At 40.3% G+C, this 25,599-nt stretch overlaps 2 protein-coding genes across 2 annotated transcripts in view; one reads left to right on the forward strand and one right to left on the reverse strand.

The window, feature by feature from the left end:
• The window catches only part of ABHD12B (abhydrolase domain containing 12B), a 52,255-nt gene extending 45,656 nt beyond the window's left edge, over positions 1-6,599 (forward strand). Inside the window, exons 9-13 of the mRNA XM_007943697.1 lie at positions 1,282-1,361; positions 4,493-4,575; positions 5,652-5,730; positions 6,333-6,451; positions 6,572-6,599. Coding sequence (XP_007941888.1) covers positions 1,282-1,361; positions 4,493-4,575; positions 5,652-5,730; positions 6,333-6,451; positions 6,572-6,599 — 389 coding nt within the window. The remainder of the gene's footprint in view (positions 1-1,281; positions 1,362-4,492; positions 4,576-5,651; positions 5,731-6,332; positions 6,452-6,571) is intronic.
• Positions 6,600-7,266: 667 nt separating this feature from the next.
• PYGL (glycogen phosphorylase L) overlaps positions 7,267-25,599 on the reverse strand; it is a 51,127-nt gene continuing 32,794 nt past the window's right edge. The window contains exons 7-19 of the mRNA XM_007943700.2: positions 22,859-23,002; positions 22,554-22,646; positions 21,262-21,408; positions 20,792-20,955; positions 20,213-20,327; positions 19,557-19,658; positions 19,282-19,429; positions 19,098-19,156; positions 18,854-18,995; positions 16,576-16,783; positions 14,899-15,033; positions 14,400-14,466; positions 7,267-7,443 (exon numbers count right to left, since the gene is read on the reverse strand). Coding sequence (XP_007941891.1) covers positions 7,267-7,443; positions 14,400-14,466; positions 14,899-15,033; positions 16,576-16,783; positions 18,854-18,995; positions 19,098-19,156; positions 19,282-19,429; positions 19,557-19,658; positions 20,213-20,327; positions 20,792-20,955; positions 21,262-21,408; positions 22,554-22,646; positions 22,859-23,002 — 1,701 coding nt within the window. The remainder of the gene's footprint in view (positions 7,444-14,399; positions 14,467-14,898; positions 15,034-16,575; positions 16,784-18,853; positions 18,996-19,097; positions 19,157-19,281; positions 19,430-19,556; positions 19,659-20,212; positions 20,328-20,791; positions 20,956-21,261; positions 21,409-22,553; positions 22,647-22,858; positions 23,003-25,599) is intronic.

Genomic DNA, 25,599 nt, shown 5'->3' on the forward strand with positions numbered 1-25,599 from the left:
TATACCTAGTAATGGAATAGCTGGGTCAAATGGTATTTCTAATTCCAACTTTTGAAGGAATCACCATACTGCTTTCCACAATGGTTGTACCATTTTGCAATACTGTAAGTTATTTTAAAGTCCATATGTGGTAACTTCAATATGTAGATCTCTTATTGATCTCTCTCATCTGCTTTTATGGTTATATTTTGGGGGTTACATTTTTGGCTCTTTTGTATCTCGAGTTATTTTGGATTAGGTGCTACACACTGTTTATGGAGAATTATAGAGGTAATTTGAGGCTCTTGGTGATGTTATTTCCTTCCAGATATAATTTACTTTTCTCCTAAAAGGCAGTTATGTTAGGGGCAGATCACCTTAATGCAATCAGAGATTGAGCTGATTTGAAGCAGGGCTTCAGTCTTTATAAGAGCTGGTTTATTTCTCGTTCATTATTACTCCCAGAGTATAGTGCTTTGAGATCACAGACAAAAGCCTGTGGAATTTACGAGGGCTCTCCCTTTGGCATATCTTGAATTCTAATTTTTCTCTTTTTGTTCCTGTAAGAATGTTCAAACTTCTGTCTAGCTTCTAAACCTCTTAGCTTCCAGAATTTTAACTGCTTTGAGGAGAAAGGTACCTCAAACTCTCTTGGATTTTCTCTTTTGGTACCGGTTCTACAAATTCTCACTGCTTTAGTTCCCTCAGAAGCCTCAAAACACACATGCACACATGTACACCCCCCACACACATTTTCTAATTATTCTCAGGAGATACTGGTTGAAATAACACAGTCAGCTTCTGGTACATTCTTAACAGTGTGTTCAGGGAAGAAGATAATGGTCTTCAACAATCATGTGTGGAGAAATCTCTCAGGAGAGTGGAGAGCTTGTTTAAAAATGCATGTTCTTGGGCCTTCCCTTCCATGAGATTCTCAGTCTTTTGTTGTTGTTGTGTGCCCTAGAGTCGATTCTGACCCAGAGTGACCCCATGTGACAAAGTAGAACTGCCCCATAGGGTTCCCTAGGCTATGATCTTTATGGAAACAAATTGTCAGGTCCTTCTCCTGCGAAGCCGATAGGTGGGCTTGAACTGACAGCCTCTCAGTTAGCCACTGAGCATTTAACTGTTGCACCACTAGGGTTCCTCCATCTGGTGTAGGGTCCAGGAATCTTTATTATTAATAAATTTCACAACTTATTTTTGATGGTGATAGTTTATGTCCAAGTTCATATATAAAATATATAAAGATGGTTATTTAAGTATAATAGAGGAGTTACAATTTATTTTCTTATTTTTAAGGATGCCCAGTTGATGCTATTATACTGGAAGCTCCATTTACCAACATGTGGGTTGCAACTATCAACTATCCCTTGTTAAAAGTGAGTCTTTGATTCTTCTTCACATCATGTCAAAGTGTAGGTTGCTTCCACACATTATGTTTATTAATCACCTCGCTTTCCATAACTAGTTTTATATGTTTCTGAGTTCTTCTAATTTGAGACAGCTCATTAGGCAGTTGCTAAAATAGAGGACACAATGGCTTTTGGATTTACTAGTCCTTTTAGTTTCTTATAACAATTGAGTGGCTTATTGAGAGCCAGGTTGTTTTTGTTGTTGTGTTAAATTAAGTGTATAGTGCCTAAGGCACTTGACTGCTCACCAGAAGGCTGGCGGTTCAAACCCACCAGCCACTCCTCGGAAGGAAGGTTGGGCAATCCTACTTCCATAGTGATACTGCCTCGGAAACCCAAGGAGGGGTCGCTATGAGTCGGGGCCGACTCGACGGCAAACAACAACAACAACAACATGACTGTCAACAATATATCTTTCATGACTCTATGATAAGATAGTCTCCAGGGAATTCAAGGAAGGTGACTAGTGGTTTTATACTATATCCCAGGCAGAGAAAACAATCTTTCTAATGAAGTGCAAAGAATTGGGCCACAAGATATACTTTTAAAAATGTCTGTTGTATAGCTTATCCTTCTTGGTTCCTAGGAATACAAGCCTAAGCCAAAATTGTGAAGCAGAAGTTTGTATTTACCGGCCCCAGGCTACCTATTCTGTTCTCATTTCCCTTCAAGGTACCATATTCCCACCAATGACATGAATTACTATTTAAAATCAGAAAAAAAAACCCTTTTTTTTAAAGTTAATTATATTCAGAAAGTCACCATTCTCTATAGTACTACTGTTTGTCATTGGAAATGAACAAATGACATACCTATGGAGAAATTTTATTACTTTTTCTTTTCAAAGAATTGTAAGGCAGAAGTTTTTATTTGCTGGCTTTATCCTACCTGTTCTGTACTCATTTCCTTCCTTTGGCGGTGTTCCTCCTTGTACCCCCATGCTCCCAAGTGCAACAGGGGAATACTTCACTGGTCTTTTCTTTTTACCAACCTATTCTAAAGAATAAAGTCTGAAATTCAGTCACACTACGGTTAAAAATGACAGATAACAGCTTAAAGTGTATACCGGGAGATTCATTCCTCTTCGACAAATATTGCCCATTATGTACCATGAATTTTGTGGATACCACAGGGAATCAGAGCACTATAGTCCCTCCCATTATGAAGTTTATATACTTGCTGTAGTGGCAGATAGAAGACAAGTACACAAAGGTTTCAGTAGTGAGAAATTCCATGCTGGGAATAAAAAAAATGGGATAGAGAATGGTGGGGTGGTGGTAGCAAGATTTGATAAGACGGTCAGGGAAGACCTCTTCAGAAACATCCTTGAGTTGAGACAGGCACAGTAAGGAGCCAACCAAGGGAAAAGGAAGAGGTTCCAGGCTGAGGGAAAAACAAAGGCAATGGCCCTGAGGCAGGAACAAGCTTGGAACATTCAAGGAGCAGAAAGAAGGCAGCAGGGCTGGAGTGTGAAGAAGGGCCTCAGTGATAGGTAAGGCTGGTGAGAAGGCAGAAGCCAGATTCTGTAGGGCCTCAGAGGCCAACATCAGTGTTCAGGTTTAATTCCAAATGCCTTTGGAGGATTTTAAGCAAGAGTAACATGATCTGATTTGCATTTAAAAATTATCATTCTAGTTTCCCTATGGATACTGGATTCCGGGAGGGTGGAAAGAGGGAGCCGCTCAGGAGGTTGTTGGCATGGTCCAGGCAAAAGATGAAGTGTGACTTTGGCTGGATAAGTGTGGAGATGGAGAGAAGATTTGGGATACAGTTTGGATGTAGAGATCAAAGTTTGTGAGGAAGGGGCTATATTGCCCAAAGTTTCTGGCCTTGTCTCCTCATTATAAGTTGAAAAGGGTTTTTTTTTTTTTTTAGGAAGCATAAACTAATGTACCTATTGATTTCATTAAAACATGGTTAAAAGCTGATTTACTAATATTTTGTTTACTGGATTTGCTATTAAATAGGAACTTTAGTATGTTTAAAGGCGCCCTCGTAGTGCAGTGGTTAAAGCAGTTGGCTGCTAACTGAAAGGTCATGGTTTAAACCTACAAGCTGTTCCACAGGAGAAAGATGTGGCAGTCTGCTTCTGAAGGATTTACCGCCTCGGAAACCCCAGGGGGCTGTTTGACTCGCTCCTAAAGGGTTGGTGTGTGTCAGGATCAATGACAGTGAGCTGGAGTTTGGTATGTTTAGAATGATAGATGATGTTTGGGGTCCTGTGGTCAGTGTTAAACCCTAAAATGCCTTATAAATTATTGCAACATTATATTGTGTTCAACAGAAATTATAGTGTTCTTTAAAACCTATTATCTATGTATTAAATACTTTTTTAGTCAGAACTTCTGATTAATCAGATTATTCTATTCCCCAACTAAACCAATTATATATTCATCGCAGAAGGAATTTTTAGATTGTATGTTGCTGCTCCTTTATGACTATGAAAAACAAGAGTTATGGTATCATTTGTATTTTTAAAAAAGACAGGAAGTTAAAACAACAAAATACTGATTATCTGCAGATGGTGTGTTTATGTGTGACTTGTCTTCCTTTCTTTTCCAAATTCCCTACATTTACATGAATTATTTTCAAATGAAAAATATTTTTGTTTTTACAAAAACAAAATCCTCATTAAATTTAGAAAGGCACTACTCTATATTACTACATATCACAGTAGGAGACTATAATAAATGACATTACAGCTATAGTGCAAGTTTTTTTTTTTAAATACACAATCCTGTATTTGAAATTTTGAAACCAAAACACCTGAAAACCAAAAAGAATTGTAGGTCTTTTATAAATTCTTTTATTGTGATGTGGGTGCAAATTTACAAAGCAGATTCATTTTACACACAACCATTCTTGTTCATTTGGTTTGGTGTGATTACAGTCCCCAACCATAAAAAGCTCTCCTCTCATCTCTTCCCTGTGCCCATCATTTCCCTGTGCCCTTCTTATCTGTGCATTCCTGTCTTTCCAGCATTCCCTCTGCGTGAATGCTGCCCATCTGATGTCTCCTGGTTGATTGATCTAGGGGGGGTGCAGCTCCCTGGGGTAGTATAGGGCAAGTTTTAGTTTTTTTGCTTTTTTTCAAATAGATTTACCGGAAACTTCCAGGATGTTTACGCCTGTTTATGGATTCCATGAGGAAAGACAAAATATTCTTCCCTAATGATGAAAAGTAAGCTAATGATGAAAAGGTGTCCCTTATTACTATATCCACAGGATTCTGGGGTAATTACTATGTGACTTACTACTGGGGGTGATGAAAAGTCTGAATTGTTCTTAGATAGGCACTAGCAATTAGGATGAAGTATCCACAATTTTCAGTATTTGATATTTTCTTCCTGTCTAATTTAGTCACCGACTGAATTACCAACTCAATCCTTTATCTGACATCATAAAGGAACTTGTAGATTTAAACTGTAAAGCATCCTCTGGTGTTTAGACTGACATACCCAGGGGAGCTCTCACTTCTAGGCCTTCTTCTCCAACTAACCATCTACCCCACTAACCCAAAAGCAAGTGCAAGGACTAGAATTTGGCAAGTTAGCCTCTTGTAGTTGGAGAATTTAAGGCTTCATATGGTAATAGTTATCTTTTTTTTTCTTTTTTCTATTTCAACACACTTGAGGGATCTAACATTCTCAGGAATAATAGCAGGTCACTGTGATGGGGTGGATGAGTATCAGAGTTTGGGGGGCAGAGAAGTAGTATTATGTTAGAAATTTCTTGGAGTAGGGGACAATTCATTCTTCATGTCACAGTCCTTTTGATTACCAAGCTAGGAGGTTGGTCAGGAAGCTAAGCAGACCTGTTCAGTTTATGTTCACGCTGTACATATATGAGGAAATGGAAATAAATCACTACAAAGAGGTCTTTTTGTCATGTAGTAGTTCTTACTATTGGGTTTTGAGTTTTTCTTTTATAGTCATTTGGTTAAAATATAATGAAGAAGATGAGGTTCTTCTAATGCTGTATAAATTCAGTATTTCAGTGTTTTTCTTCCTCAGTATTTTCAAAAATCACATAAAAGAAAATACTACCCTATTAGATTGTGTAAGTAAATGGAGGAAAAGGAAACTTGCCTTAAGTTACGGCATGAACCTTATGGTGTTATTATTTCTGGAAAAAAAGGAAAGAGGGAGCTTTTGGATTGGGCAAACCTCATACTTTGCTAAAGCTTTAACTTATAAGAGAAATCCCAATGTGTAACTCTTGAACTAAATGCTTTTTTTTTTTTTTGCTTGTCCCTAGTGTTAAGTTCCTGTCTTCTCCCCTTCTTATTTTACATGGAGAAGATGACAGGACAGTGCCTTTGGAGTTTGGAAAGAAGGTAAACTAAGAGCTCAGTGCTAGCTGAAAATAATACATGTGTTTCACTATTTCCTCATTTGACCAAACTTTAATTAGAGCCCTAAGGAGGGTCTCTGACATTATAAGGGATTCTTCCCTGTAGAAAGGGGTGTATACAATGAGCATCAGTGTTGTATGTGACTCTGCTTAAAAGAGTTTGTGGGGAAGAGTCTGGTTCCTTATCAGGATCTGTGGGTTTGCAAGTATATAGACAGTTCCAGGCTGCTATGGAAACCTCTAGCTAGTTTCCAATATAGTGGCTTTAAAAATGGAGATGTAGTTTTTAAAAACAAAACAAAAACAACAAACCTCTACTAGTTTGGATGCACAGGAATTCCTAGTCCCTTGGCAGTCAGGCCTGGGCAAGGGGATGATAAGGTTGCCTCGGTGGTCTCCATCAGTCACGTGGTCAGTCCATGAGCTATAGAGATGGCTAACTGCAGATGTGGAGAGTCCCTTTATCACTGACTTAATGGAACCAGCTCCCCAAGTTGGCTGTTTTATACAGTTTTAGGAAAATAATGAGAAAAACCATAGCTTTGATTCCCAAAAACCTCTGAGTCCGTCTCTCTGTACTTTCAGCTCTATGAAATTGCATACAATGCATACAGGGACAAAGAGAGGGTCAAGATGGTTGTCTTTCCTCCTGGCTTCCACCACAACCTCCTTTGTCAGAGCTCTGCACTACTAATAGCTGTGAGGTAAGACTGCTTTGCTAAATGTGATTATCTTTCCCTTTAAGGCAATCAGGGCCCCTCTGGCTTACTTAAGACAATGAGGTGGGGAAAGCATACAAGCTGATCTAGGTTATTTTTCTGCAGAGATTTCCTGAGCAAGCAGTGGGCCTGAGACAACTGGTCCTAAAGCAGCAGCAATCTTCAGTGAAGACTTGGTGAAGCATCTCCCATGATGTGCATTTTTTCATGTAACATTTTCCTGGGTTGCTTGGATAAGCTGAAGTCATTGACATTCCTACAAATAAATCACTTGCCTTTTTAGTAAGGGAAAGCATGGATGCAGGGTAGCATATCCTATCAATTAACCTATCATAGTCTACTTTGTGAAACATGCTGAAACCTCACTGTGGAATATCAGAACTCGGTAAACTTTAGATCCCATCTAAAAATGTGTACTCACCAAAGCATCCTAGGGATATTTATGAATAAGATGGTCTCTGACATGGACTTAGACGACAAGTGTAAGAAAGGTTAAATCATTTATATTTTACTTAGTTAATTTAAATGACATTAAAAAGTGCCAAGCAATTTTTTTGCTTTCTAACTAGCTCCAGGGAAAGTACAATTTGCTATAAAATACTAAGTTTTGGCACTCATGTAGTTTTTGCAGTTGACCTTTTTTTTTTTTTTTTTAAAGCCATAATACAGAAAGATCCCTTCCCTCCTCATTCCCGAATATACTAATTAAGACTATTAGCAAACAAAACAAAATCAAGGAATGTTAAAATAAAAAGTTCAAGTTCAGTAACAAGCTGTTTTCTCTAAAGACATTTTACAACTCAGTTTCCATTGGTCTTGTTCACTCCATTGCTAGGTTCATTAGACAGGGAAATCTTCAGATCCGAAGGCTCCATGTTCCAGATGTCCTTCGCATACTCCTTAATTGTTCGGTCACTGGAGAATTTTCCCGAGGCAGCTATGTTTTTGAGTACCATTCTGTTCCAGGCCTTTGGATTCTGTAAACAACACATGCATATGCTGCCCAGGACCTGATGGCCCAAGTGAGCTTTATGACAAACATTAGGCCAAACACATTTCACGGGGAATGTGACAGGAATAAATTGTAGTGAATTATTAGTACACTCGTTACATAGCTGAGAACTAGGAGAGTTTGTCTCTTAAGCATAGAGAAAAAAAATATTTTGCATTTTAAGAAAAACTAGAGATGAAAATTCCCTAATTGGTGATTTCTGCTATGGTTACAATGTTTTGTATTTCCTGTCGTTATTATAAATGACGAAACCTCCCTTCTGAACTACTGGAAGGAGGAAGGGACTAACATTTATTGTCTACCAGATGGTAGGCTCCAGGTCAAGAGCTTTAACCCGTGGCTCACAGTCAAAGTTTGAACACTACTACTCTAGCATATTAGTTAAAATGCAAGCAATCAATCCTCCTTAGCTTATTGACCTCCTTAGCTTTTCTTGTTTATCTGGAGATAGATGACCCAGTAAATTTATACTGAGTCCCAGATACTCCAGTGGGGTTTCAAAACAGAGTCAATCCTAAGACTTGATTCCTAATATAAACAAAAAACCCAAAATCTCTTATATCAAAGAATATGATAAAAAGGTATTTATTTTTATAGCTTCATGCCTTTGTACAAAATTTTAAAAGTTCATTGTAAATGACAGGGCATTGTTCAAAGATATTGGCTGTGTATTATGAGGATTTAAAAGAAAAACAAAATGACTACCCTTTATTGCTTAAGGTAATGCCCTGGTCTCAGGCAAGAGGAGACTTCCTGGTTCATGTGGGCCATTAGTGCTGTGGACTAATTGCTTCCTTAAGTTGTGGTTTCTTTCACTCTCCTTTGCTCTACCAATAGCTGTATCTTAGTTTATTCATACTTTGGAAAATAAGACATTGAAAGCTTCCTCTCATCACTTCCTTTAACTATGTAAATAGATAATGAATAGACTTCCCAGTCACGCTGGACATATTTTCTAAGCTGCAACAACACAATGATTCTTAAGAGTAAAAACTACAGTTACATATTTACCCCATTTGTCCCAATGAACAAGAATGACTGACTGGAATGCTGGCCTTTATATGGGCCTTCTTTGGATGTGGGCCATAGCTTTAACAGAGGAGATGCATTGTATTAAACTGACATTCACATTTGTCCTTGCCTTTGTTCATGTTTTCCTTTCCTGCTCTATTTACATTTCTTTTCCTCTGTAGCCTTTCCTTTGAGCCCTGGTGGCATGCAGTTAATGTGCTTGGCTGCAAACCAAGAAGTTGGTGGTTTGAACCTACCAGCCACTCCATGGGAGAAAGATGTAGCAGTCTGCTTCCTTAAAGATTTTTGGTCTTGGAAACCCTACTCTGTCCTACATGGTTGCTGTGAGTTGGAATCAACTCAAGGGCTATGGGTTTTTTAGTCTGGTAGCCTTTCTATATACAAAGCATTGTGCAGACATATACGAAAAGGCAAGAGGTGGTCATTCTGTTTCCTGTCTTGAGTTATTAGGGGCTGGATGTGGTTTTCTCTCCTAAACTGTCAAGAAGCCTAACTAGTACTGTGCTGCCATACTCATGGCCATTAACTTGAACTTACTCTGTATGCATATGCTGTTAGGGGACTAGATATGACTGTACTAGAAGGTAAGGGCTGCAAAGCAGCAGGCCTTGAATGATCCTATTTTAAAATTCCAATGGAGAATCTGGGATGACTGTAGAACTACCTTATATACTCTCCCTTGAATAGAACAAAATATATCAGTGAAGCAAGTTTCTGTTGGGAGTAGTTACCCATGAGTTCAAAGGGCAGGAGGTAGAGATTTTTATGGACCCTCTGCTCTTCTGCTGTATAGTAAGATTTTTGGAGGGAAAAAAATGGAGACTATGTGGACAAGGGCAAAGCCATGTCCAGAAGGCTTAAAGGCCTAGAGTGCACTGACCTCAAGAAATCTACCTGGTGTCTTGGCATAGAGCTAGCCTCATCCTCTACATGGAGTCCAGTGCCTGCAATCCATTGAGTCTTTACTATCAGAGAGGATCAACCCTTCCACACACTACAAATATACCTAAAGGTTTATTTGATAAAAATATGTAACTTTGCATGTGAAACGAAATGAAAGGTTAATCTCATGGCTTTAGCCTTTTTTGGGAGTATAGTCATTCTTGTTTCCCTTCTTTTTCTTTGAACATTTTATTGTGTTTTAAGTGGAAGTTTCACAGAAAATTAGTTTCCCATTCAACAATTCATACACGAACTGTGTCATGACTTTGGTGGCTAGCCCCACAATGTCAGCACTCTCATTGCCATCCCTCTAGTTTCCCTGACTCTCCATGCCTTCTCATCTTTGCTTTTGGGCAAGTGTTTCCCATTTTGTTGATGTTTCCCATATAGTTGATTATACTAGGGAGTATTGCAAATGAGTGTTATTATTTATTTTACAGGCCAATCTATTATATTGCTGAAAGGTGACTTCTGGGAGTGGCTTCAGTTCCAGGTTTAAAAGGGTGTCTTAGGGCAAGACTGATCTTTTTTTTTTTTTTTTTAATGAATTTGAGTTTTGTTCTACATTTGTCTCCCATTCCAACCAGGACCCCCATTGTGTCCCATTAAAGTGGTAGGTAGTGGTAGCCGGGACCATCTAGTTCTTCTGGTCTCAGGCAAGAGGAGACTGTGGTTCATGTGGGCCATTAGTCCTGTGGACTAATTGCTTCTTTGAGTTTTGGTTTCCTTCACTCTCCTTTGCTCCAGATGGGAAGAGAACAATAGTTGTATCTTAGATGGCCTCTTACAGGCTTTTAAGAAGACCCCAGAAGCTACTCACCAAACTAGTATATAGAAGTTTAAGAACAATGTTATACCAGTTGACCAAGATGTCCCGAGACTATAGTCCTTAGTCTTCAAGCCCAGTATCTCAGTCCCATGAGGCACGTGGATACATTTAAGAAGTTTCCGTAACTCTGTCCCCTCTAGGTACTCTATTATATATACGGATATATATGCAGCACATACAAATATGTATATACATATCTACAAATGCTCATAACTATAACTATATATGCATGCACATGTATTCCTGTATGCCCTCCCACCTGTATATTGTATACATATTATGCACCTATACAACCACTCACAAATTTTTGGTTGTTTTTACTGTTGCTGCAGAACTGTGTACGTTACAGCATTTACTGTGGCTGTCCTTTATTATTGTGTACCTCTCAGTTCTTCATTTATCTCGGTCACATTGTTCTGACTTCCCTCATAGCGTATTACCTTTCCCATCACCAGAATTATGTGTCTACACTCTGGTAGAGTGATTCTCCCTTTCTACCCTTCCTATACCTGGTAACCATCAAAGAACATTTCTTTCTGTGTATAAACCTATTCTTGACTTTATTAAAGTGGTTTCATACACTATTGCTCCTTTTGTGATTGACTTATTTCACTCAGCATAATGTCTTCCAGATTCATCCATGTTATATTTTGTGGACTCATCCTTGTTCTTTATCATTGTGTAGTATTCTGTTGTATGTCTTTATCCCATTTTGTTTATCCATTCATCTGCTAATGGACACTTAGGTTGTTTCCACCTGTTTGCTCTTATGAATAATGCTGAAGTGAACATGGATGTGCATGTGTGTATTCATGTCATTGCTCATATTTTTCTAGGATACATATCTAGGCGTGGGATCACTGGATCATATAGTATTTCCATTTCTAGCTTTGTGAGGAAGTGCCATACCATTTTCCGTAGTGGTTGTACCATTTTACAATCCCACCAGCAGTGTATGAGTTCCAGTCTTCCACAACCTTGCCAGCATTTCTTGTTTTCTGTTTGATCACTGCCATTTTTTCAGGTGTGAGATGGTATCTTGTTGTACTATTGACTTGCATCTGCTAATGAAGTAGATTGCCCAGTCTTCCTCCGTGGAGTGGCTGTGGGTTTGAACTGCCAGCCTTCTGGTTAGCATTCATACACCTTAGGCAGTACACCTAAAACTCCTTAATTAAGGAGACCTAGTGGTGCAGAGGTTAAAGTGCATAGCTGTTAACCAAAAGGTCAGTGGCTTGAACCCACTAGCCACTCCATGGGAGAGAGATGTGGCAATCTGTTTCCATAAAGATTTACACCTTGGAAGCCCTTTGGGGCAGTTCTATTCTGTCCTATAGGGTTGCTATGAGTTGGAATTGACTCGACAGCATTGGGTTTGGTTTCTTTTTGAATAGCTGTTGATCATGAGCATCTCTTTATGTGTTTGTTAGTCATATGAATGTCTTCTTTGGTGAAGTGTCTATTCATTTCCTTTACCCATTTATTGGACTGTTTGCTTTTTGTTGTTGAGGTGTTGACGTTTTCTGTGTAGTTCAGAGATTGGACTCTATCAGCTGTGTCATTGCCAAATTTTTTTCCTAGTCTGTAGGTTTTCTTTTTACTCATTTGATGAGCCTAAGTATTTAACTTTTAGGAGGCCTTAGACATCTAGTTTATCTTCTGTTGTTTTTGGGAATGTTTGATAGTATATTTATGCCATAAATTAGGACCCCTAGCTTTGTCCTTAAGTCATGTTCCAGGAACTTGATAGTTTGTAATTTTTTTTCCTTGTTCTTTCTAGTTTTACAGCATATGGTCAGAGGATATGCTTTGTATTATGCTGATGTTTTGAATTTATTGAGGCTTGCTTTGTGGCCTAGAATATGGTTCTATTCTAGAGAATGATTCATGTGCAATGGAGAAGAATGTGTACTATACTGCTGTTCAGTAGTGTGTTCTGCATATGTCTATGAGATCAAATTGGTTGATAAGTGTAATTTAGATCTGTATCTTCACTGAGTTTCTAGTTTTCCATCCATCATTGAAAGTGATGTGTTAAAAATCTCCTACTATTATTGTTGACCTGTTCTATTTATCTTTTCAATTCTGTTTTTTTTCTGTTCTCCTTGATCTCTTTGAGATCTTAAACATAGGTTTTTTGAATTCCTTCTCAGGTAGCTGGAGTTCAACTATTGTTTTTCCTCTGGAAGATTTTCTTTCCTTTTGTTTTGCTTACTTATTTGAGTTATCCTGTTTTTTCCAAATGCTTTGTTATTGTCCGCTGTACCTGAGGTATTATGGTGTTATTTTTTTTTAAATTTGTTCTGATTTTTCGTTTTGTTTTGATACAGTGTGGGTGGGGTGAGAGGTGAGTGTGCTCCACTAACTGCTGGTCTGGCAATACAGGAGTATTGCCGCTGGACTGGCAGGGCAGTGGTGGTCAGGGTGAGCACATCAGTGTTCACTGGGTGTGCTGGGCAATGGGGCACAGGCGGGTAGGTGTGGTCTGCTGCCTTTTTTGGCTCCAGCAGTGCAGGAGTAAGCAATGGTTATTTGCTGGGTGGGCAGGGTGGCAGATGGGGGTATTGGGGTGCTATCTGCTGCTTGCTGACAGGCATGGGGATATAGCAGGTGACTGGCAATGCTGGAGTGCTTACTGCCACTTGCTAGGTGGGCAGGATAGCAAGTAGTGGTGGTAGTAGATGGGGCTGGGTGGCAGAGGAATGGGATGGCTCATATTGCAGTCTCTGAGCAGTACTGGGGGAGAACTGGTAGAATGGGCGAGTCCATGCTGCTAATCACCAGGAAGATGGGGGTGTATGCGCCTTTGCTCATCAGGCCTGGACACTTCCAGTTGGCTACAGCCAGCACTCAAGACCAAGCATGGACCAAGTACAAGGAAGGGGGGCTGCCTGGAGTCTGGTTGGGTGGGGAGTCTGGTCCTGCTAACACTTTACAGATCTCTTACTCTGTTTATACCACCCACCCCAGAAGTCAGGGACTACTGCTGCTGAGTAATCTTTTCTCTAGATCCTGAGTACCTCTCTGCTCTGTGGTGACCAGGATCCCTGGAGCTCTTATTCTCCTTCCTGTACTTTCCCGCCTTAGATCTAGTTCATGTCTTGCTCACCTTTCTTCATTCTGGGTATATCTTCACAGTTTCTCTGTCTGCTTTAGGGAATTTTGTTAAATTTCTTTCTCACCCAGCTGGCAGGGTACCTCCCCCTCAGTATCTCTCTTTTTGAGCTGTTTTTGTTCAGTTTGTTCTTTCAGTTGGTATTTAATCTAATTCTTTATCCTTCCATTTGATTCTCAGGGTTCCAGTATTGCCATCTGTATGTTTTACTTCATTTCTTAGGTCTCTGCTATGGAAGGATGGCATGGTGTTTCTGACTAAGTTGTCCCCTGGGCCATCTCTCTTTATTTTTAGAAAAAAAAATCTCCTCTTTCTATACATTTATATATTTTATTTAGTTTGTGGGTAGTCTAGGAGAAGTACTAATTTTGCAATTTTCAAAGGCTATTGGGTTATTCTTTATCTCAGTAAACTACTATTCAGCCTAGGAATGGTCTTGGCAGGTTTCTCAGATACAGGTAGTGACCCCACCTACCCCTGGGTCAGAATCTCTCAGAGGGGATATGAACTTTGTACTTTGAAAAGCTGTCACTGTAATTCTGATGTGCATCTCCAAATAAAAACCTCAGAATTAAACAGAATCCTTAAGGGAAGAGAGAGGGACAGACCCGACCTTTTGTTCCTGCTGTGTTCTCAGAGCCTGGTATAAGATGGCCCCCAATGCCTCTGTGTTAAATAAATGTACAAATAAAATGAGTATTTAAAGTAGAGTAAGGCTTTATATATATATTTATATAGCATCCAGGACATGCCTGTGACATGGTAAGTGTTCAATAAATACTAAATTATTTATGATACTTTTGCTTGGATATTAAAAATTTAAAACTGTACTGAAATGCCAATTCCAACCTTTGCCTAAACCTGGGAAGAGTTTTGGTCTTAATAACTTTTCTTTTTTGATTTTTTAGTTGGGCCTTGCTATTTAGATATAATAAAAAGGAACAAAAGTTTTAATTAACCACAGTGAATTGGCTTCCTTTATAAATCTCAGCAATATACTCACCATATATAGCTGACTGACTTTTTCTTGACACTTGACATAAGCTTCGTAGTCTGCAAAGACTTTAAACCTTTTGCAATTGAAGAAAAAAGCAATAGAAAACTTCATTAACAGATGCATGCTAAGATTTCAATTAAAATTCCCTTTTGCTTAATGTTAGGCAAGGCTGTTTTACCAAGCCTGTTTCCATTCATAAGAATTTTAAGCAGCCCTCAACCTTTTTATGGTTATTCCTTATTAGTCCTTAAGAATGTCATCATATAGATGCATTTGAAAGCTAGGCACACTACTGGAAGGAGGAACAGAACACTAGATTTATGGACTTTATTTTTAAACCTCACTAACATTGTTAGTAGAGAATATCTAGATGTCTTTCCTTACCTCGGTCAGTTTATCAGATCACAGATCTACATTAATCTACATGGATGGGTTGTAGATGGTTTAAGATGTTTCCTTACCCTCTTCACAGCCAAAAGAGCCCTGTCCTTTTACGGGAACTCACCTGTCATGATAAAAGAGCATGTTGATTATATCTTTGAAGAGGTCAGGCTGCTTGGGAGAAAAGAAGCCATTATCAATTTGATCAATGACCAGCTTCAGCTCTGGAAGTGCCTCATAATATTCTTTTGCTTTGTATCTGTGGAATGGTATAAGAAGAAAAAGGTTCTGTTAGTGTGTGTGATGAACAGAAGATCACGGACTACATTAGCTATGCAAATGCATGACTACCAGAAATACTACCACTTATAGAAGGCATTCTAGATTTCAACATGGATACAAATAATTTTGGCTACATCCTGAAGTTTTAATTTTCCTCCTAAATTTGTTCTTTATAACTGAAAACACTAAGAAAAGGGGATTATGAGAATTCTAGTCACAGAGCAGTTTGTCTGATTTGTTAGAATATGGCAATATTCATTTGAAAGCAGATGTCATGGCTCTAAATAAGCATTATCTTAAGTGGACACGTTGCTTTCTAGACTCAAAAAATCTTAAAATTTGTTTTGCTATTGTGGTGGTTATGTTTTTGTGTCAACTTGGCTGGGCCTGGTTGAGTGGCTGGGCAGCTGGATGTAGTATTCCCCATGATGAGAATGGTAATCAACTCCATGGTGGAATCTACTGGGAGCAGCCTTTGGGAATGTGGTCTGCTTCCTGTATATAAGGAGAAGCTTTGAGAATGGTCTCTAGCCTATTGCACGCTTGGACCCTGCATGTAGCTGTGTTGTTGCTCAGCAGCCTGCTATGCTCTGCCGACTTTGGGACTTACAATGGACTTAAGTTAATGGCCTGCCGTGTGGTTTGGTAACATCGGGACTGTACCCTTTTACTTGTCAACCTTGGGGCTTCTCAGCCTCAGCAGTCAGCGGCTGTCTGAGTGAAGAAATGCCTCTAGTTCTGGTGGGCCGGGAGCAGGAGGCGGAGCTGGACCCCAAGGTTGAGGGGCTTTCACCCAGCCCCTAGAGCCTGGCACTTTGAACTTGGACTTAAAGCCTCCAAATTGTAAGAATAAACTCCTGTTTGATGAGGCTATCCCATTTGTGGTATATTTCTCATCAGAACGGCACTAGGTAACCAGAACAGCCACTGAGTGAAAATTTCCTTCCAAGGGTCAGGAAGTATATATTTGACACCCTACAAATGTTGTAGTCCCCACAGCTTCTTCAGGCATTAAGTAGCACTTGTTCTTTATTTCTTGTTGCAACTCAAGTTAGTAAAACTATCTCAATATTAAAGGAAATAAATATTCCTGAGTGTGTCTGTAAATTCTTATGTATTCTCTACCACATTTCTGTCTATCTACCTGAGATCTTAAAAGAACAATAGATAGTGGTTTAAATTATAGGCAAAAACTTCAACTAGAACTAAGTTCATTTTTTTGATCAAAGTGGAAATCACAGATACAGAGAACTCATTAAGAGCTGATTAAGGCCAGCTCTGAAATGGCTGATATCAAATACCGACTACTCCTTGTATCAGTGCCCAAGCTTCCTTTACTTTCATTTGCTGGTTTTAATAAGACTAAAGAGACTCCCCTGATTCCTTACGTGAGATGGTCTGCTGCTGCTGCATCTCACGTGACTTAGCCTCACTGGGCTACTTTGTGGTCAGGAAGTCCTCTGAGCACACTTACCCTCTTGGAAGTGACCAGCCCAACAAAGAGGAGATGCTTACTCACCCTTTCTTGTCCAAAGCAACCACATCATCTACTCTCATGCCAAAGATGAACATGTTCTCTTCCCCAGCTTCCTCTGCCATTTCCACATTGGCCCCATCCATGGTCCCAATGGTCAGGGCCCCATTCAGCATAAACTTCATATTGCCTGTACCCGAGGCTTCAGTGCCGGCAGTTGAAATCTGCTCTGACAAATCTGTGGCTGGAATAACTACGAGCAAGACATATTAAAACCAGTGATTCTAGATCTAGATTCTAGATTCAAATCAGCAATCAGATTGCTCTAAATCTCCTTGTATTGTAGCCCAACATTTATCTAGCTAGTCAGCTTTGATCATTCAACTAGTATGTGCACATCAAAATTAACATTCAAATGGTATAGAAGGGCAAATGTTACTATTTTTCCTTGACTCCAAAAACAAAAGCATACCCTGTTGAGTTGATTCTGAATCATAGTGGCCCTATAGGACAGAGTAGAACTGCCCCATAGGCAGTAGCAGACTGCCTCGTTTTTCTTGTATGGAGTGGCTGGTAGGTTTGAACTGCCAACCTTTTGGTTAGCAACCAAATTCTTTAACTGCTATGCCACCAGAGTGCCTTCCCAATTCAGGTAACCACAACTATCTCCTTTTTTGTCTCATTTCTTGGTGGTTATGGCCACAAAGCTAAATACCTATATGTTTATATTACTTTATTGGTCTATAAACTTTTTTTGTGTGTGTGATTTGGCTGAAACTTTTCAGAGCAAATTCTTCTTCCATACAGCAGCTTACACACACTTTGTCTCATGACATTGACTGTAATCTCCCACAATGCAACAGCTCTCCTTCCACTTCCTCCCCATAGTCTCTTCTTCCCTATGTCCTTCCCTCCATGCACTCCTGCCCCCCAAGCTGTCTCCCTGTGCATACACAGCCCTTCTGTTCTCCCATGATTGATCTCTCCAAGGAGCGTATCTACCTAATTAGATGTTCAGTTGATATGCCCGTCCATTCGTTTGGCTGGAAGCCACAGGAGTGGGTTCAATTCCAGACCTGAAGGGCAGCTAAGGGCCATAATCTCAGGGGTTTCACCAGGCTCCATCAGACCAGCAAACCTGGTCTTTTTTTTTTTTTTTTTTTTTAATGATTTTGAGTTTTGTTCCACATTTGGTCTATAAACTTTAAAGACCATCTCTTGACTTTCTGCTATAAAAGTTGGTACCACATTTATCTTCTCCCAATTTTTGCTATGATTTTTATTTCCTCTACATTTTATAACCTTACAAAATGTCTTTAAGCCTCTCCTTCTTGATCCATAAAATTCAAAGTGTCTGTCCCACTTTATAATAGGAAGAAACAAAATCGGCTACATTTCTTCCACTTCTCACATACAGTGAAATGCCCCTGGGACTAGATACCAGGCCTCTGACCTTTCAGCCTTTTATACACAAATTTATACACAAATTAGTGCTGCCTGAAGACTTGTTTGATGACAAAGGTCAGGACCAACTCTTTGCTTTATTTGAGAGCGTATTTGTAGATTATACATATCTTCCTTTGGACCCAAAAAAGCCTGGCTCTTTTCTCTTGCTGGGACATGCAGACAGCTCTTAAACAGTAACATCAGAGGACTCAAAAGTACCACAGAAAGAGAAAGTTCTTTTATCCTTTCAACATGGAAAGTGGGTGAATACACAGTTGGCATTTGCATGTGCTTGGTGCTTTGTGAGCATGTGATGCAAATAAGCAAAGGTCCTAGCAGTAGAGAAAAGGATGTTGGTGTCTTGCCAGTCTGGCTGCCTTCATGTGGGAAGGTCCACATCTGATCCCGGAGTGCCCATCTGAGGCATGTCTAAGCCTCGTGTTTTGGCAGCCTGACATCTGTCCTAATTCCCTGTTCCTACGTGAAAAGATGAGAGGACTTCTTCCCACACAATGACCAGAGGAAAATCTGGGCACCAAAGAACTGAAATTCTCTTGCAAAATACAAACTGGGAAATGAAGACCTTTCTTCTCTTTGGTGGAAGACAGTTTGCACCATACTGGAACCTCAAGGCTTCCTCCTCTAGTGCTCAGCTCTTCCTAGCTAGTGTAGGAAAATTGCCCTGGTAGATGAAGTCCTGTGAGAGTAACTATGGTGACATCATTCTCATTATCAAATTGAATCACTTTAAAAGCTCTTGGCTTAGGCGCTCATTCTGCCTAAGCTATCCTATATTACTAGCTCCTTGAGGTCAGCTGCTATCATCTCTGTACCATGTAGTCTTTCCCTAGAACAAGTTCTGCAATGAAGGCAGTACCTTTTTCAGCAAGAGACACTCTGTAGTTCTCCAAGAAGATGACTTTCAATTTGCTTCCAACCACAGGGTCATTGTTCACCACATCTGCCACTGAGGTGATCAGCTTTATGATCATTTTGGCCATGTGGTATCCTGGGGCAGCCTTGGAGAAGAATGCCAAACACATGACAGCATGCAGCCATTATGAAATGGAGAAATTAAGAGATTAGAGCCACAGACCCCCTACTAAATAGAACCAACTTACTTTGCCACCAATTATAACTGTTCTGGGCACAAATAACTTCTTAGGGTCTTTCTTAATGCCTGAAAAAGAGAAGTACATGGAACAGAAGACAACTGATGCCTGGGATGGAAGACCCACACTGACACCACTGCTGCCACCTTCAAGGGGCAGAGACCCAGCCTTGGCAGCTCCAGGAGCAACTCACGGTTGTACATGGTGATGACATGCAGGCAGTTCAGGAGCTGCCGCTTATACTCATGTATCCTCTTCACATGCACGTCAAACATGGAGGACGGATTGATCTTTACTTTGTACTCCTTCTCCAGGAACTGAGAAAACTTGAGCTTGTTTTCCTGGTGAGACAGTGTATGATGCCAGAGCCCTTTAGACTCAGAAGAACTGGGTGGTGTATTTTAAAAAACTAGAGTACAAACCTTCAAAGCAAGAGCCGAGAGGGGATCCCACACCTATAAGTCTCACCTGCTTCACATTGGCAATTTCCCGGAGGAAGACGTCATCACCCAGAAAGCTGTGCAGCTTTGTCAGCTGGCTCAAATCTTTCACGTATTCTTCTCCAATTTTCTTTAAATATAAAAGAAGAGGTGATTTTACTTCAGGGGATGGAGTAGTCCACATGGAGTAGTTTCTGCAGGTAGGTAGTGGTGAGTGACTACAATGGTGTAGTCCGTGTAATATACAACATATATAATGGCTTCACTCACCCACAGAAGAGGCTAGAAATTCTATGTGGGAAGATACTTTTGCTAGTGGCATGCAAGAGTTAACACAGGGAATCTACTCAAAAGGGTGTCAAAGGACCCAGGTTCAATCAGTTCTTTGTATGAGCTTCATTATCCTCTTTTACTAAACAGGGCTATCATTTTCCTTCCTTTTGCCATAGGAGTACAGTTAGCCAGGACCAGCTACACAATTTCTGGGGGCGCATTTCCAAATGGTGACAGTAAAGCATTAAACCAAGTGTGAAGTGCTGCTGTGTGTGCAGCTCTGTGGGACTGCAGAAGTCACACGCTGATGAAGCCAACCTTGTAGCACACGGAATTTGCACATTATAAACCCACACATGTGCCTCTTAAATTCTAGTCAGCCCGCCCTTACTCTCAGCACTTCCCAGTTACCTCTGCTATTAACTCTGCAAGTCCTGGGTTGCAGAGTAAAAGCCAGCGCCTTGGAGTGATCCCATTAGTTTTATTCTGAAATTTGTCTGGTTCCAGCTCACTGAAGTCCTTGAATCTGCAGATGGAAGAGACGTATCACTGAATTTGGCTAAAACGGCAGGTTCCTGTATGCTGGCTGAAGTTCAGAGTTACATTTGAGAAGCCAAGTAGGCTTAGAAAGATGAAATAAAAGGAGGGCACTGACAGCAGCTATGGTTGTCATTTTAAATCGAAATTAATTTGCAATTCAAAATAATAATGATAAGGAAAAGTCTTCATCTAATCATCTCCATCTGACCTCCTGGCACTAACATATGTTCCAGACTGTTCAAAGCAGTTTTTTTTTGGATTCGTGAGTCTTGAATCAGGACTGCTCAGAGAAGAAGGCTCTCAATCCCTCCCCGCCTCCCACAAGAGAAGAGTCCTTTGTATAGAATAAAATACATATAAATATTTTTTCCAGGGCTTTTCTTCATGCCCAGAAAGAACCCTACATGTACTAGTGTCATTTCCATTAATGAATCAGTATTAGACCCTCACACTTGCGTCTTCACAATGTCTGAGTGAATTTTAGCCACGCCGTTCACAGCATGGGAGCCCACAATGCACAGATGGGCCATGTTGATCCTTTTGCCTCCTTCCTCTTCTATCAGAGACATCCTTCTCAGACGATTGACATCGTTAGGAAACAAGGCCACAATTCTCTAGCCAAAAGAAGAGAAAAGCCTTGCTGGTCACTCAGGCTTAAAACACTTCACAAACAATCTTTGATGCGGTGAATATAAAACTTCACCCCCACAGAGAGGGGTCAATTTAGTCTGAGGGAGATGACATCTTTCCAGTCTAGCACTTTCAAAATGGTATTTTTAACATAGCCCCATTCAGACTTGGATATTTTTATCACTGTACAATGTTTGGGCCTCATGTTTGATGAGGGTGAAGCCACTCTAACATCTTAAGACCTCATCCGAGTGACAGGCAAACATAAAGAACTTCTCAAAACCACTTACGTCTAAATGCTTCTGATTTATCTCATAAATGATTTGCAAATGTCGAGGAAGCAACTTCTCCACCAGCTCCACTGGCCAGCGCTCCAGGGCTTCAGGGAGCACCGTGTGGTTGGTGTATGCGAAGGTCTTCTGGGTGATTTCCCATGCCTGGGAGAAAGGGTTTTAGATGCTTTCTTCTGCAAGAAAGGCCTCTCTGCAGGCACCCATCCAGTCACACAGGACCAAACATGGTCTGGACCACTTGTAACAGGACAGTATGTATGTGTGTATGCAGTCAGATGCACTGGATTCCACTAGGAATGCTCCATATAGTGGGAATATGTTTTTGGCCAAAAACAAACAAAATACCCAAAACAAAAACAAAACTTATTTGTGTAACTGTCTGGTAAAGCATAAGACACATCTGGATAAATCTTGTCTACCATCCTAACATGTTTTTCGGAGGAGCTCTGGTGGCACAGTGGTTAAAACATTTGGCTGCTTACTAAAAGGTTGGTAGTTCAAACCCACCAGCTGCTGCTCCACAGGAGAAAGATGAGGCACTCTGCTGTGAAGACTTACAGACGTGAAAACCCTATGGGGCAGTTCTGCTTTGTCCTAGTGGGTTGCTATGAGTCAAAATTGACTCAATGGCAGTGGGTTTTGGTTTTAACATTTCTTTCATTTATTAAATATGCAAAGTTTGAGGAAGAAAAACTTAAGTAATGTTTTAAGAAGGCACAAATAAATGTTTAAGATACTGACTTCCAAAGCTATGTGAACACAGCTATATTCATCATTAGAAAATTTAATTTAGGATCCTTTTAGACACAAAGATCATAAACAGAATATAAGCCTTTACAATATAGTGGGACACTGATTTGCGTCCCACAAGGAATGAATTTATTTATTTTTCAATTATGTTCCTTGTAAAACACTGTTGTTGTGTGTTATCAAGTTGATTCTGACTCATACCGACCTTACAGAACAGAGTAGAACTGCCCCGTAGCGCTTCCTAGGCTGTAATCTTTACAAGAGCAAATTGTCAAGTCCTTCCTCCCACAGAACGGCTAGTGGGGTTTGAACCACTGACCTTTCGGTTAGCAGCTGAGTGCTTTAACCACTGAGCCACCTGGGCTTTCTGTAAAGCTCTAGGGAAGGAGAAATGTCTGCATCAGGGCAAAATTTACCTTTAGCAGCTGCCCACTAGCAATAGTAAATTATTTTTAAAAACTGGGAAAGGAGCTTTTGGCAAAATCTCTCAACCACAGACAGTCTGATCAATTAAGGAAAAGAAGCCAAATTGTACAGACCTTAGACCAGGGCAATTTTTCAATATCCACAAAAATCCTCATCAGCTCAGGGATGGCGAGTGCAGGGTGAGTGTCATTCAGCTGGATGGCCACCTGTGTGGGGAAGACAAATCAACTAAAGGTGATGGATGGCCCAGGATATGGCTTCGTTGCCTAGGTAAAGCACCAAACAAAATGCCCACTTTCTACAAAATGCCTTAAAGATAATATTCCTACTATACTTTTTTAGCACTGAGAGAGAGAGAGAGAAGCAAATCTGATAGGAAATCCTGGTCCTCATTTATGGTCACAGACTGAATACTTGCCTGATCTGGAAATGCATCAAACACAGTTTGGGCACTGTCGGTGGAGCCAAACTTGGAGGCTTTGAAACGCCGGATGACATCTTGCAAGGTAGCAGCCACCACAAAGTACTCCTGCTTCAATCTTAGCTCCTTCCCTTCAAAAAACTTCAAGCCAGAGAGATTGAATGAGAGTGGTGCACATTGGTAAGTGTGGCCAGGAAACTTAAAGGATAAAAACCCCATTGCACCTCTGGTGAAAGACGGCAGGTTGAATGCCAAGCATTAGCCTTTGCTCCCCATCTGCCATGAAACCTCACTAAGATGGCAGCAAAGGGGTTTTTAAAAGGCATACAGATAAAGGGCAAAGAGAATGAAAGAAGGGACAATGGCAACAACTTTTTGGAAGCTGAAAAAGAGATGCATGAGTGTAACCCAGAAGACTCAAGAAATCAAGGATCATCAGACAGCTCAGAAAACCCTGTAAGAGAAAGTTAGTCGTCAAAACAATAATATTTTGAATGCTGAAGAGCCAAAACACAACTCAGTTTATACACTGAAGCCTACAAATGCTCAGGAATTGGGTGTAGTGGGTAAGATATTTGGCTGCTAACCTGAAGGTTGGAAGTTCAAACCCACTAGCTGCTCTTTGGGAGGAAGATGAGGCATTCTATTTCTGGAAAGATTTATAGCCTTGGAAACCCAATAGGGGTCACTATGAGTCAGGATCAACTTGATGGCAGTGGGTTTGGGTTTTCTGATGCCTTTAGAAACAGGCGAAGAAATATAATAGGTTAGTTGACGCCTGTCTAAAATGCAGTTGGCCTCAGACCTTATTGCCGATTCCTTCAGCTGAGCCATTTCCTTCCCAAACTCAGGTATAAGCTGGAGGTTTATTTTCTGGGGATGGTAAAAAGGAGTCTTTGGACTGGGGTGCAGCACACACAGTTGAAGACAGAACCATCCCATACTGAAAAGGAGAGGGGTTCAGTGAAATGTACTTCATGTTAAGATTCCCTGCCTCCTCCCAACTAAATTTCAGAATACACGCAGTCCTGTTAATTACACTGTTTAAACTGCAAGTCTTCTCTGGACAACTTGACCAGCCCAAGGGGAAAGACCTAATGCCAATGGCATCAGGAACTGAAGCAGGAAATGGCCCCATGAGATTACCATGTAGTGAAGCAAAAACTGACAACCCCACCCAGTATACAGAGGTCCAAAAAAGCTTTTGGGTACTCCTCTCTTAAATTTTAGTGGGTGGCCAAGGATCTTCAGACAGCTAAGAAAACCCTGTAAGAGAAAGTTAGAGGTCAAAACAATAAACAAAAACCAACTTAGAGGAAACAGCAGTTAGGTAGAGGAAAGAATATTACCAAAAAACTATCAATATCTTAGGCAGATTAGAGAAGATATTGAATTCAAGAAATAAGAACAAGCCCTTCAAATAAAGAATATCTAGAAAAAAATTACTTGGAAAGTACAATATGATAGCTGAAATGAAAAAAACCCAGTAGGACTGGAAGAGAGAGTTGAGATCTTCCAGAAAGTAGAGCAAAAAGACAAAGAGATGGCAAATAAGAGAAAAAGGTAAGAAAACTAGTGGACCAGTTGAGGATGGTCAACATCTGAAAGGGAAAACAGAAAAATGCAGATGTATAAAGAAAATAAAATATTCAAGAATACTTCTCAGGACTAAAGCCCAGAGTTCCCAGATTGAAAGAATGACTGAGGACCTCAGCACAGCAGATAAAAACGGACCTGCAGCGAAGCACACCTCTGAAGGTTTTGGAGGGAGGGACATCATCAAATCTTCCACAGTTCTTTTTTTTTTTAAATAGGTTTCATATAAAAGGATCAAGAGTCAAAATGACATTTTACTTCTCAATAATACTGAAAACTAGAAGACAATAAAAACATATGAATGTCTTGTTCCAAAGCAAACCCAATCTGAGGGCAGAATAAAGATATTTTCAGATGCAAAAGTTCTCAGAAAAACTGGCCTCACACACATCCTTTCCTAGGAAACTCTGGGATCATGTCTGCTCCCAAAACAAGGGAGAGAACCCAGAAAGAGAAAGACTAGGGATCCAGGAAAGATGTGACCTCAGAGAAGAGATAAGCAGAGGTCCTCAGAATGAAATGGAAGGAAATTTTTTTTTTTTTTTTATTAGGATTTGGGTGAAGATTTACAGAGTAAATTCACTTTTCATACAGCAGCTCACATATACTTTGTCTCATGTCATTGACCAAAATTTACAATGCAGCAGCTCCCCTCCCACTTCCTCTCCATAGTTACCTCCTCCCAGTGTCCATCCCTTCATACTCTTCTGCACCCTGAGCTATCTCCCTGTGCATAAGCAGCCCTTCCTTCTCCCATGATTGTTCTCTCCAGGGCGTGTGTCTACTTGAGGTAAATGTTTAACTCACATGCCTGTACTTTGTTTGGCTGGAAACCACAGTTGTGGGTTCAATTCCAGACCTGAAGGGCAGCTAGGGGCCATAGTCTCAGTGGTTACACCAGGCTCTATTGGACCAGCAAACCTGGTCCCCACTGGAAGGAAAATTTTAAGCAGTTGGCTAAGTATTAGACTCAAAGAGCAGTCAATACAGCAGAGACCCAGAAGAGAATTTTTCAAGAAGACTGAGTTAATGAACTATATCATGTGTTTGAATACAAGAAGATTTATACAAGTGAGGAAGAGTGTGGGTTAATTAAGGAAAAGTACTCAGACCAGAAGGCTGTCATATGTACAGAACACGGG

Source organism: Orycteropus afer, unplaced genomic scaffold, assembly GCF_000298275.1.
Source record: "Orycteropus afer afer isolate SDZICR_OR568_19922 unplaced genomic scaffold, OryAfe1.0 scaffold00111, whole genome shotgun sequence".
NCBI lineage: Eukaryota > Metazoa > Chordata > Mammalia > Tubulidentata > Orycteropodidae > Orycteropus > Orycteropus afer.